This window comes from Rhinichthys klamathensis, unplaced genomic scaffold (assembly GCF_029890125.1).
Source record: "Rhinichthys klamathensis goyatoka isolate OS25496 unplaced genomic scaffold, OSU_Roscu_1.1 h1tg000792l_1, whole genome shotgun sequence".
Lineage (NCBI taxonomy): Eukaryota > Metazoa > Chordata > Actinopteri > Cypriniformes > Leuciscidae > Rhinichthys > Rhinichthys klamathensis.
In genome coordinates, this window is record NW_026607188.1 from 130,819 (window position 1) to 143,382 (window position 12,564).

Sequence of the window (12,564 nt, forward strand, 5' to 3'; positions counted from 1 at the left end):
TCGCCTCCACAAGTAAACTCCTCCATCGCCTCCGCAGATAAACTCCTCCATCGCCTCCACAAGTAAACACCTCCTTCGCCTCCACAAGTAAACTCCTCCATCGCCTTCACAAGTAAACTCCTCCATCGCCTCCGCAAGTAAACTCCTTCATCGCCTCCGCAGATAAACTCCTCCATCGCCTCCACAAGTAAACTCCTCCATCGCCTCCGCAAGTAAACTCCTCCATCGCCTCCGCAGATAAACTCCTCCATCGCCTCCACAAGTAAACACCTCCACCTAATCCCTCCAGAACTCTGCAGCTCGTTAGTCTCGCGTAGCCAGACCTTCAGACTGATGGCTGAAGGTCTGGAATTCATAGCAGCTTTCTTTGGCCAAGGCCCGCCCATAAGGCCGTTTGACCGACATGTCAAACAACCAATTACAGTTCGTTTCGTTCAGTGTCACGTTTCGGGGCGTGGAAATGTCCCCACAACAACAGACCGGCGTGCAACAAGTCAGTCAGCATAGAAAATCAAAGAAGGAGAAGAAAACAAGCAGTAAGTCATTGATCTGTTCGTGCACGTATAACAACAATGGCGTGCACTTCATCAACAGCCATACCGATGAGACGCTCGCGGTAAACATCTGTTGAAGCATATCTCTCCACTTTTTAACACCCACAAGCAATTCTGGAGAACCGAACACAATACTGAATCGGCCAGCTGCGATGTCAGCGTCTGTTGTTTCATGTTTGCCCGCAAACGCGGCTGATTTCCCCTTCGCGGTTAGGTACTTCACTTGATCTTCCATAATAGATAGGAGGGGACACACAACTAGTAAAATTGAATCTGCTGGGAATCCTTCTAAATGCTGACAAAGGGTCGGCCAGGCTTGGAAAATAATACTCTTCCCAAATCCCGTCGGCAAACAGGCTAAAATATCTCTTTTTGTCTCCACTAAGTGCCTCAAACAAAACTCCTGGACATCTCTTAAAGAGTCTATGCCGTGAACCTCGCATACTTTTGAGAATCCTACGTTTAGCTGATCTTGATAAATGCTCATTGTCACTCATGTAAACACAACAGTTTTTCTTCCGCAATCACACGTCTGCGCTTTGTTTCCCGGCGGACCGAAAATAAACGCGACACTCGCGCGCCGGAAATCCGATAAAATTCAACCAATCAGATGACGACTTCGACATTCCTGAAGTGTTTCCAGTTAAGTGTACCATATGCATCAGACGTTTAGCCAGCGTTCCGTGGGCGTGACGTCTGAGGCTGAGACTAGCAGATCGTATAACAGGAAAATAATGCAACAAAGTTTGTTTCCAGAAGAAAATAGCGTCACAGTCCAGCTTAAGTAAGTTCAGTGATTTTATCAGTGAAGTTATTAATTTAGTTAATTTATATATTATATATATATATATATATATATATATATATATATATATATATATAGTCGCTCTGGAGAAAACCATGATGTCATCGTCCAGCTCAGTTCAGTTCTCATATAATGGAGTCAATGCAGGAGATCAATAATATTGATGAATATTAAATGTCCTCGACTGAGCAAGACAAAAGCGACAGTGAAGGAACCCTAACTCCAATGAACAGAACTGAAGAGGTTCAGCTAGTTGGACACACACACACACACACACACACACACACACACACACACACACACACACGCACACACTGCTAGTAAAACCTGATCTCATCTGACAGCTCGGTTCTTATTAACTATTATTTATTCGGTGAATCAATGACGAAAGCAGCTGAATCAGAACCGCAGATTTCTCCATTATTTAGAGTAGAACGGAGGAATGGAGAACATATGCTTTATATTCATATGTTATCAAAGGTTTGTGTTTTTTGTAATTGTTTTGACGCTTTTAGGAGAAATATAGCCTATCTTGATCGTTCGAGGAAAATGTATTCTAGGCTACTGGGAATAAACAGGCACAATTAGCCTAATCATAATTAATAATGCAATTGTGTTTTATAATTAAAAGTGTGTTGACTAATATAATTCATTTGTTGTGTAATTCATTCATTTAGTTCTTGAGCGATTATTCTTAAGGTCTCATGAGCCTTCTTGCTGAACTGGCAGAGATAAAAGATGATCAGAAATGATCAGAGACGAAGAAAAAAGCAATCAAAGAAGCGAGTCTTTTTTCACCCATCGCAATGTTGAAGACATTATATTTCTGATCTATTCTATTCCCACGAAGGATGTATATATTGTTTAAGTGTGCAGGAAACACCGAATGGGAAATAACGCATTGAGCAACTATTAAACACTCAGTGACGCTGATAAAGGAGTGGTTTGGTTTTTTGTGTTGTTCTTCCTGCAGTGACGAAACTGCAGAATTCCCGAGAGCTGAGCGTTTGACTGATATTCAGTGCATTTGTGTCATGTTAAATGAGTGTAATGAGTGTCATATCCCCCTATCCCAACAACCGGAAACATTAGAAATGCCTTTTTCTTTTATGTTTTTTCGCAACGCATCTCATACGGCAGTGCACACGCAATACACGTAAAACTCATGGAAGTTTCCCTGGTTGAACAATCCCAATGGGTTTAAATAGACTAGAATCACTGCAACATATTAGATACACTTCGAACCACAATGAAGTTCTACCTCAGTAAGTAGATCTTAACCATTTTTAGAAAATGTACTTTAACACATTACGAATAAAGATAAAACATATATACATTACAACTTTGTCAGCTGTGTTCGCTGTGCACTCACTGCTCGTGTGTGTGTGTGAGCGTCGTCCGTCAGTGTTTGTGGTGTAGATTTCTGATGTTCTGATGTATTTAACACTGTTTTCCGCAGTTCTCGTCGCGCACTGCTGTTTGACGCTGGTCTATAACGCGCCGCTCCGCGGGCACGAGCTGACGCGCGCGGTGGAGAACGCCATGAGTTTAGCGAAGAAGATCCTGAGCGACATTCGCGGAGCGCACGACGCGTGCGTCACATCAGCGGTGAGCAGGCTCAGCTTTACTGGACACATTAATGCACTATCAAATTAGCTCAGATGTTACATTTCATGGACAAACTTTAGATCAGCACAAGTTAATAATACATTCTTGTCAAATGTATCATATTTTAATGCATTTTAGTTGACAACAGTGATAGAGAATAGAGGAGTTAATTATTGGCGTTATATTCTATATAATAATGGAAATTGTATTTGTTTGTTTGCAGGGTTTGACTCTTTCCAGTGAAGCAAAAAGCTTGGAGTATTTATTAAGTGACATTGGCATTCCTGCGCCGCCAGTGCTCAAGTCAGAGGAGCTCACTATGGTAAATACTCTCCAGCATGGTAAAGTGTGTGTAAGCATGTTAAATATAGAACTGGAAGAAGCATACAATAGTGTTTAGGAATTCTATTGAGATGCATGCTGCTATTGATGATTTTAGAGCCAGTAGAGCATTTTGATATTTGACATAGATGAAGCATAACTGTGTTGAAGCAGGACAGCAGCTCTTCTAATTTATGGATCTAATTCTGAACCAAACCTGCAAATGTTGATAGTAGTCGAGTTTAAACACTGGCATCAGTCCTATTTAGATGTTTTAAATGGATGAAACTTTCATGTTAAACATTTTCAAAGAGGTGTTTAACAGTTCTTGACTGTTTGTTCTGACCAGGAAACGAGTTTAAGCCGTATTGTAAACGGCCTGGAGCTTCACCGCAGACTTCTGGAGGAGGTGGGAGTGGCGTTGAGCTCCTCAGAAGAGCTGAAGCCTTTGCTCGCCGGCGTCAGAGATCTGCGTGATCAGGTGGAAGAGGTAATCCTCACGCCTCTGCCTCTCCAACGCCATCACATCAGTTCTGGTTTTAATGGAATATTGCTGTTTATTCTAAAGGATGTATCATCGTTTAAATTCACATGCGTCGTAATCTTGAATCAAAATATATTCCCAACATCTCTTCTCCGAAGACGTTTACTGGCGCGACTTCTGTTTCATGCCGACTTTTTTAAACTATGTTTTAAGATATATAAATAAGATAAAATTATTATTATATGTGGCTGAATACATACCATTTTAGAGTAATTAAAATGATTATAAAATTAAATAATGCTGCCTATCATATTACACTGACCAAAACAAAGTGTTGCGTTTATAATTTTGTTCAAAGATCTAAGACTTTTTCTATGTAAGACATTTTAGAGTGGCCTTTTATTGTGGCCAGCCTAAGGCACACCTGTGCAGTAATCCTGCTGTGTAATCCGCATCTTGATACGCCACACCTGTGAGGGGGATGGAGGATCTCGGCACAGGAGAAGTGCTCACTAACACAGATTTAGACAGATTTGTGAACAATATTTGAGAGAAATAGGCCTTTTGTGTACATAGAAAAGGTCTTAGATCTTTGAGTTCAGCTCATGAAAAATGGGGGCAAAAACAAAAGTGTTGCGTTTTATCATTTTGTTCAGTGTATGTTTGAATGAAAAAAACAAAAAACAAAACGTAGAGCCTAAAGTGACATGAAGAAAATTTCATGAACTAAAAATTCACCAGTCTTTCCCATTTCCTTGGAAACCCTACAGTATTGCACACTAGTGATGCGCGGGTCGGCTTTTTTTCCAACCCGCGGGTCCCGCTTTTATGAAATTGTTTGGCCCGCACCAGCCCGCACCAGCCCGCACCGCACCACTGTATCTATTTTTACAACCCGCCCCCGCCCCCGCCCCCGCCACCGCCACCATTTAATAGACATACTACTAGGCATTGTAATGTAAATGAAAACAGCCTTTATTTCAGCCTGAAAGTGCTTGGAAACATCGCCCTGTAAACTGGCAACAAGAGACGATTATGAATATGAATCATAAATCAGGTCATATTAATAAGATACTAATAAACATTTTCAACATTTACAAAGCAGCGTTTGTATTCATCTAATAGGCTAAACCATTTTTTATTTCTTAGACCCCCCACAAATATGTCTTGACATGCTGGAAGTGCCCGTTTTTTTGGCGCTACTGTTTGTATATTTTTCACACGAGTTGCACTTCAGGTAGCCGATCTAGCTACTGTTGTCTCCTGCTGCAACTATTTCTGAGAACAGCTCCCAAACATTAGATTTAGCAGCCTAACCTTATTTTTCTTTTCAATTTAATCAGGTAAATTCCCGACCTCAATTTCTCCCGCACCTCGTCTTCCATCTTCACTTTTATTTCTCCGTTGTTGTTGTTGTCGTGGCTGGCGGCAGAAGCTGCTCGGCGCGCCGCTTTCGTGACGTGTCACGTGACGCCAAAGGTTTATGGAGCTCACGCAAGTTAAGTTGCTACGGCATTCGTATTGTAACCTTATCAAATAACCTAATAAAATACGAAAATAGATATTCCCAAATATTTAATAGGCTGGAAATTGCAAGCAACATACATGGATTAAAAAAAACAATAATAATGACCCGCCCCGCAAATAAAGTGACAATTTCTTTACCGCGGGTTACGAGTCGGCCCGCGCATCACTAGCACACGTTACATTTCACTGAGCAACACTCAGCCTTTCTTTCTAAAACGAGCTGATCTTTGATGATTAATGCTCTCTCTTCTGGCTCAGGTGCAACGGCTGGCCCAGATTCCCAGTCCAGAATCCCAGGACGGGTTTCCAGGGCTTGCCCTGCAGCTCCGCAGTGATTACCAGGTCCAAGTGGCGGCTCATCTTACCCTCCAGCAGCTGCGCAGCTTCACCCAGGACGTGTTTCGGACTCTTCGCCACATCTCTGCGTCTATCGCTGACCCGCAGTGACCGAACCAGGCCAACAACTCAATGTCCGATAGCTGACCCGCAGTGACCGAACCAGGCCAACAACTCAATGTCACATTAGCTGACCCGCAGTGACCGAACCAGGCCAACAACTCAATGTCCGATAGCTGACCCGCAGTGACCGAACCAGGCCAACAACTCAATGTCCGATAGCTGACCCGCAGTGACCGAACCAGGCCAACAACTCAATGTCCGATAGCTGACCCGCAGTGACCGAACCAGGCCAACAACTCAATGCCCAACTGGATAAACTTGGTATTTTCTACTGTATTTTTGTAATACAAAAGTTATAATGGGTTTTCTTGGCAAAGTTAAATTCAACTTTGGAATAACCCTATTGTTTTGACTGGATATATTTTTATATGACTTTGATATATTTATTTTTTGTAGTTAGTATTATTATGATGTTATTTATATCTACAGAAGTTGTACCCTATGGGTGCGGTGTAGATTTCTATTTAACCAGATTTGTATTTATTACTGATTATATAATGTTTCACCATCTTGTATGTACTATTGTATTAACTATTAAAAAAATATTTCAGAAAAAAAATGTTTTTTTTTTATTTCGTCTCTGTAAAATATCAAAATGTAGACATTTCTGAATCAAAAATATTTAATGGTCATAATTTAATAAATGCCTGAAACATCCTTTAATATCTTTATAAAAAAAGCCTTCTTAATGTGAATACCATACTTCAGAAAGCTCATCTCACGGTAAATAACATTACAGTAAACTCTTCCCTCATTTTAACAGTTCTTTCCCTGTCATGGGTGTAAAGTTAGTTTCTAGAAGACTGACCATTTATTGAAATTTGAATGTTTAAAGTATGTTGTATCAGCATTTACATTTGTATGAAAGCCATCATGTGACTCTGTACATTTCTGCTGTTGTTCTTGACCCTTCTCTAACTGATGACCCTTGACCCCCAGCTGCAGAGCTGACCCGTGAGGTAGAACTTCATGTAGTTGAGAATTAACTTGACACTTCGTCTAGCATCACAGTTCCCGAATTATCAGCAAAAATGTAAATATTCCTGTAAATTCGTCTGATAATGTTGTCACGAGGGTCACGTTGATGCGTGCAGATTTCATTCCTGACCAACAGCCTATGGGTGACCAGAGAAACTACGCTTGAGAAAATCGCTTTGTGGTAAAATTGCAGACAGAAATGAAATCGGAGATACAAAATTACCTCACATTTAAAGCTGTTCTAAAGTTCATGTTTATAACCCATCAACGGGCTTTAAGTTTTACAAAGCTTTTCCCTCATGTTAAAGGGAACCTATTATGCAAAATTAACTTTTACACGGTGTTTGATCAGAATTGTGTCGGCAGTGTGTGTAAACAACCACCCTATAATAGTAAAAACCCACACACTCCTTTTTAATCCCCAAATCATAAGCAGTGTCTCAGAGCCGTTTTTAACGCCAGAGCATTTAACAACAGCATTCAAGTAAGAAATGTATTCTTATTAAAACTACCAAGTTATTCAATCAAGAGCAGTGAGTGATTTTCAGTTTTTCTTTTGTTGTTTGATCCATATTAGCATATTTAGCAGTCTGTATATTCACTGTTTTCACTTTAATAAACAGATCTAATATTTCTATACTTGTTGTTTACATTCATAGCCATGACCGACGGGTGTTAATGTGAACTTTGTGTGTATTTAACAGTTTAAGCGCAATAAGACGTGAAAGAGAACTTAGTTTAATACTCACAGCTGTGCAGTGCGCTCAGAAAACCATAGATCAGAAGTTTACACTGATATGGCTTTAAAACGCATGCAGATCATAAACTTTCATGATGATGAAGAACTGCAATGTCCTCGATAGACAATCAAAACCAAACAGATGAGTATCAGAGGAGGCGCGATCTGTGCAAGCTCCGCCTTCTTCAGCTCATTTGCATTTAAAGATACACGCACAAACACAGCATGCTTTCTTGCAGAATGGACATTTACAACATGGAATAATATAATTATCTGTGGGGTATTTAGAGCTGAAACTTCACAGACACATTCTGGGGACACCTGAGACTTGTATTACATTTTGTAAAAAGGTGCATGACAGTTCCCCTTTTAAGGTAATAATGGTGCACACCAAGACCATCCAGCAGGTTATAAAGGAAAAAGAAAACCATGCAGGAAAGCATCAGCATGAAACACCAAACTTTTTTAACAGGCTCATTTATTCGGTTTAAAACAACTGATAAATGCAGAAGGTGGCTTGAGAGTTTACGTGTATTATGTGAAATCACATCAGCAGGGTGACCCACACATCAGCAGGGTGACCCCCACACATCAGCAGGGTGACCCACACATCAGCAGGGTGACCCACACACATCAGCAGGGTGACCCACACACATCAGCAGGGTGACCCCCACACATCAGCAGGGTGACCCACACATCAGCAGGGTGACCCCCACACATCAGCAGGGTGACCCACACATCAGCAGGGTGACCCACACACATCAGCAGGGTGACCCACACACATCAGCAGGGTGACCCACACACATCAGCAGGGTGACCCACACATCAGCAGGGTGACCCACACACATCAGCAGGGTGACCCACACACATCAGCAGGGTGACCCCCACACATCAGCAGGGTGACCCACACATCAGCAGGGTGACCCCCACACATCAGCAGGGTGACCCACACATCAGCAGGGTGACCCACACACATCAGCAGGGTGACCCACACACATCAGCAGGGTGACCCACACATCAGCAGGGTGACCCACACACATCAGCAGGGTGACCCCCACACATCAGCAGGGTGACCCACACATCAGCAGGGTGACCCCCACACATCAGCAGGGTGACCCACACATCAGCAGGGTGACCCACACACATCAGCAGGGTGACCCACTCACATCAGCAGGGTGACCCACACATCAGCAGGGTGACCCACACACATCAGCAGGGTGACCCACACATCAGCAGGGTGACCCACACATCAGCAGGGTGACCCACACATCAGCAGGGTGACCCACACATCAGCAGGGTGACCCACACACATCAGCAGGGTGACCCACACATCAGCAGGGTGACCCACACACATCAGCAGGGTGACCCACACATCAGCAGGGTGACCCACACATCAGCAGGGTGACCCACACACATCAGCAGGGTGACCCACACATCAGCAGGGTGACCCACACACATCAGCAGGGTGACCCCCACACATCAGCAGGGTGACCCACACATCAGCAGGGTGACCCACACATCAGCAGGGTGACCCACACACATCAGCAGGGTGACCCACACATCAGCAGGGTGACCCACACACATCAGCAGGGTGACCCACACATCAGCAGGGTGACCCCCACACATCAGCAGGGTGACCCCCACACATCAGCAGGGTGACCCCCACACATCAGCAGGGTGACCCACACACATCAGCAGGGTGACCCACACATCAGCAGGGTGACCCACACACATCAGCAGGGTGACCCACGCACATCAGCAGGGTGACCAACGCACATCAGCAGGGTGACCCACACACATCAGCAGGGTGACCCACACACATCAGCAGGGTGACCCACACATCAGCAGGGTGACCCACACACATCAGCAGGGTGACCCACGCACATCAGCAGGGTGACCAACGCACATCAGCAGGGTGACCCACACATCAGCAGGGTGACCCACACACATCAGCAGGGTGACCCACACATCAGCAGGGTGACCCACACACATCAGCAGGGTGACCCACACATCAGCAGGGTGACCCACACACATCAGCAGGGTGACCCACACACATCAGCAGGGTGACCCCCACACATCAGCAGGGTGACCCACACACATCAGCAGGGTGACCCACACACATCAGCAGGGTGACCCACACACATCAGCAGGGTGACCCACACACATCAGCAGGGTGACCCACACATCAGCAGGGTGACCCACACACATCAGCAGGGTGACCCACACATCAGCAGGGTGACCCACACACATTAGCAGGGTGACCCACACATCAGCAGGGTGACCCACACATCAGCAGGGTGACCCCCACACATCAGCAGGGTGACCCCCACACATCAGCAGGGTGACCCACGCACATCAGCAGGGTGACCCCCACATCAGCAGGGTGACCCACACATCAGCAGGGTGACCCACACATCAGCAGGGTGACCCACACATCAGCAGGGTGACCCCCACACATCAGCAGGGTGACCCACACATCAGCAGGGTGACCCACACATCAGCAGGGTGACCCACACACATCAGCAGGGTGACCCCCACACATCAGCAGGGTGACCCACGCACATCAGCAGGGTGACCCACACATCAGCAGGGTGACCCACGCCCATCAGCAGGGTGACCCACACATCAGCAGGGTGACCCACGCACATCAGCAGGGTGACCCACGCACATCAGCAGGGTGACCCACGCCCATCAGCAGGGTGACCCACACACATCAGCAGGGTGACCCACACACATCAGCAGGGTGACCCACACGTCAGCAGGGTGACCCACACACATCAGCAGGGTGACCCCCACACATCAGCAGGGTGACCCACACACATCAGCAGGGTGACCCACACATCAGCAGGGTGACCCACACACATCAGCAGGGTGACCCACACATCAGCAGGGTGACCCCCACACATCAGCAGGGTGACCCCCACACATCAGCAGGGTGACCCACACACATCAGCAGGGTGACCCACACATCAGCAGGGTGACCCACACACATCAGCAGGGTGACCCACGCACATCAGCAGGGTGACCAACGCACATCAGCAGGGTGACCCACACACATCAGCAGGGTGACCCACACACATCAGCAGGGTGACCCACACATCAGCAGGGTGACCCACACACATCAGCAGGGTGACCCACGCACATCAGCAGGGTGACCAACGCACATCAGCAGGGTGACCCACACATCAGCAGGGTGACCCACACACATCAGCAGGGTGACCCACACATCAGCAGGGTGACCCACACACATCAGCAGGGTGACCCACACACATCAGCAGGGTGACCCACACACATCAGCAGGGTGACCCACACACATCAGCAGGGTGACCCACACATCAGCAGGGTGACCCACACACATCAGCAGGGTGACCCACACATCAGCAGGGTGACCCACACATCAGCAGGGTGACCCACACACATTAGCAGGGTGACCCACACATCAGCAGGGTGACCCACACATCAGCAGGGTGACCAACGCACATCAGCAGGGTGACCCACACACATCAGCAGGGTGACCCCCACACATCAGCAGGGTGACCCACACATCAGCAGGGTGACCCACACATCAGCAGGGTGACCCACACACATTAGCAGGGTGACCCACACATCAGCAGGGTGACCCACACATCAGCAGGGTGACCAACGCACATCAGCAGGGTGACCCACGCACATCAGCAGGGTGACCCACACACATCAGCAGGGTGACCCACACATCAGCAGGGTGACCCACACATCAGCAGGGTGACCAACGCACATCAGCAGGGTGACCCCCACACATCAGCAGGGTGACCCCCACACATCAGCAGGGTGACCCCCACACATCAGGAGGGTGACCCACACACATCAGCAGGGTGACCCACACATCAGCAGGGTGACCCACACATCAGCAGGGTGACCCACGCCCATCAGCAGGGTGATCCACGCACATCAGCAGGGTGACCCCCACATCAGCAGGGTGACCCACACATCAGCAGGGTGACCCACACATCAGCAGGGTGACCCACACATCAGCAGGGTGACCCCCACACATCAGCAGGGTGACCCCCACACATCAGCAGGGTGACCCACACATCAGCAGGGTGACCCACACATCAGCAGGGTGACCCCCACACATCAGCAGGGTGACCCCCACACATCAGCAGGGTGACCCACACATCAGCAGGGTGACCCACACACATCAGCAGGGTGACCCACACACATCAGCAGGGTGACCCACACATCAGCAGGGTGACCCCCACACATCAGCAGGGTGACCCACACATCAGCAGGGTGACCCACACACATCAGCAGGGTGACCCACACACATCAGCAGGGTGACCCACACACATCAGCAGGGTGACCCACACACATCAGATTATAATCTTGATATGCTGTGTTTGACAGAAACCTGGCTAAAACCAAACGATTACATTATTTTAAATGAGTCAACCCCACAAGATTACAGTTATAAAAATGAACCTCGTCTGAAAGGCAAAGGGGGAGGTGTTGCTGTAATTTATAGTAATATTTTCAAAACCACTAAGAAATGTAGCTTTAAATATACTTCTTTTGAAGTATTGGTGCTTAATGTAAAAATATATAGTGTAAACGATAAATCACATTTGAGAATTCTGCTGGCTACTGTGTACAGGCCACCAGGGCACCATAAAGATTTTATCAAAGAATTTGCGGACTTTCTATCAGATTTAGTATTGGCTGCAGATAAAGTACTAATTGTTGGGTTACGGAGAGTTGTGAGATTATGGTTTTCTAACACCTACTCCCGTGTAATGGAAATCATTATGAACATCAGCTATGCTAATTATTTCCCATCTGCCTTTCTGCTGTTATCTCGGGACGCTTGTCCCGAGAAAAATGGCGTTCGTAGGCTCCAGTTTGGTATCCTGCCTCTCACGGGGATTTCGGATGCCTCAACGCCTGTGATGAGAAGACCAACGCCTGTGAAGAGACGACTCAACGCCTGCGAAGAGACGACTCAACGCCGGCGATATGTTATCCCCTAAATATTACATGATTAACTAAATGTATTTTTTCCAGGTACTCTCTGATATGGACTTACTGTAAAGCTTCTTTAAAACCCTATGATTGT

The 12,564-nt window shown here is 46.5% G+C and overlaps 1 protein-coding gene across 1 annotated transcript; it reads left to right on the top strand.

The window, feature by feature from the left end:
• Positions 1-2,757: 2,757 nt before the first annotated feature.
• csf3b (colony stimulating factor 3 (granulocyte) b) lies at positions 2,758-5,772 on the top strand. Its single transcript, XM_056243407.1, has 4 exons — positions 2,758-2,967; positions 3,191-3,289; positions 3,638-3,778; positions 5,558-5,772. Exons 1-4 carry the CDS (start codon positions 2,794-2,796, stop codon positions 5,744-5,746), a joined length of 603 nt encoding a protein of 200 aa, XP_056099382.1. The 5' UTR covers positions 2,758-2,793; the 3' UTR covers positions 5,747-5,772.
• The last annotated feature ends 6,792 nt before the right edge of the window (positions 5,773-12,564 follow it).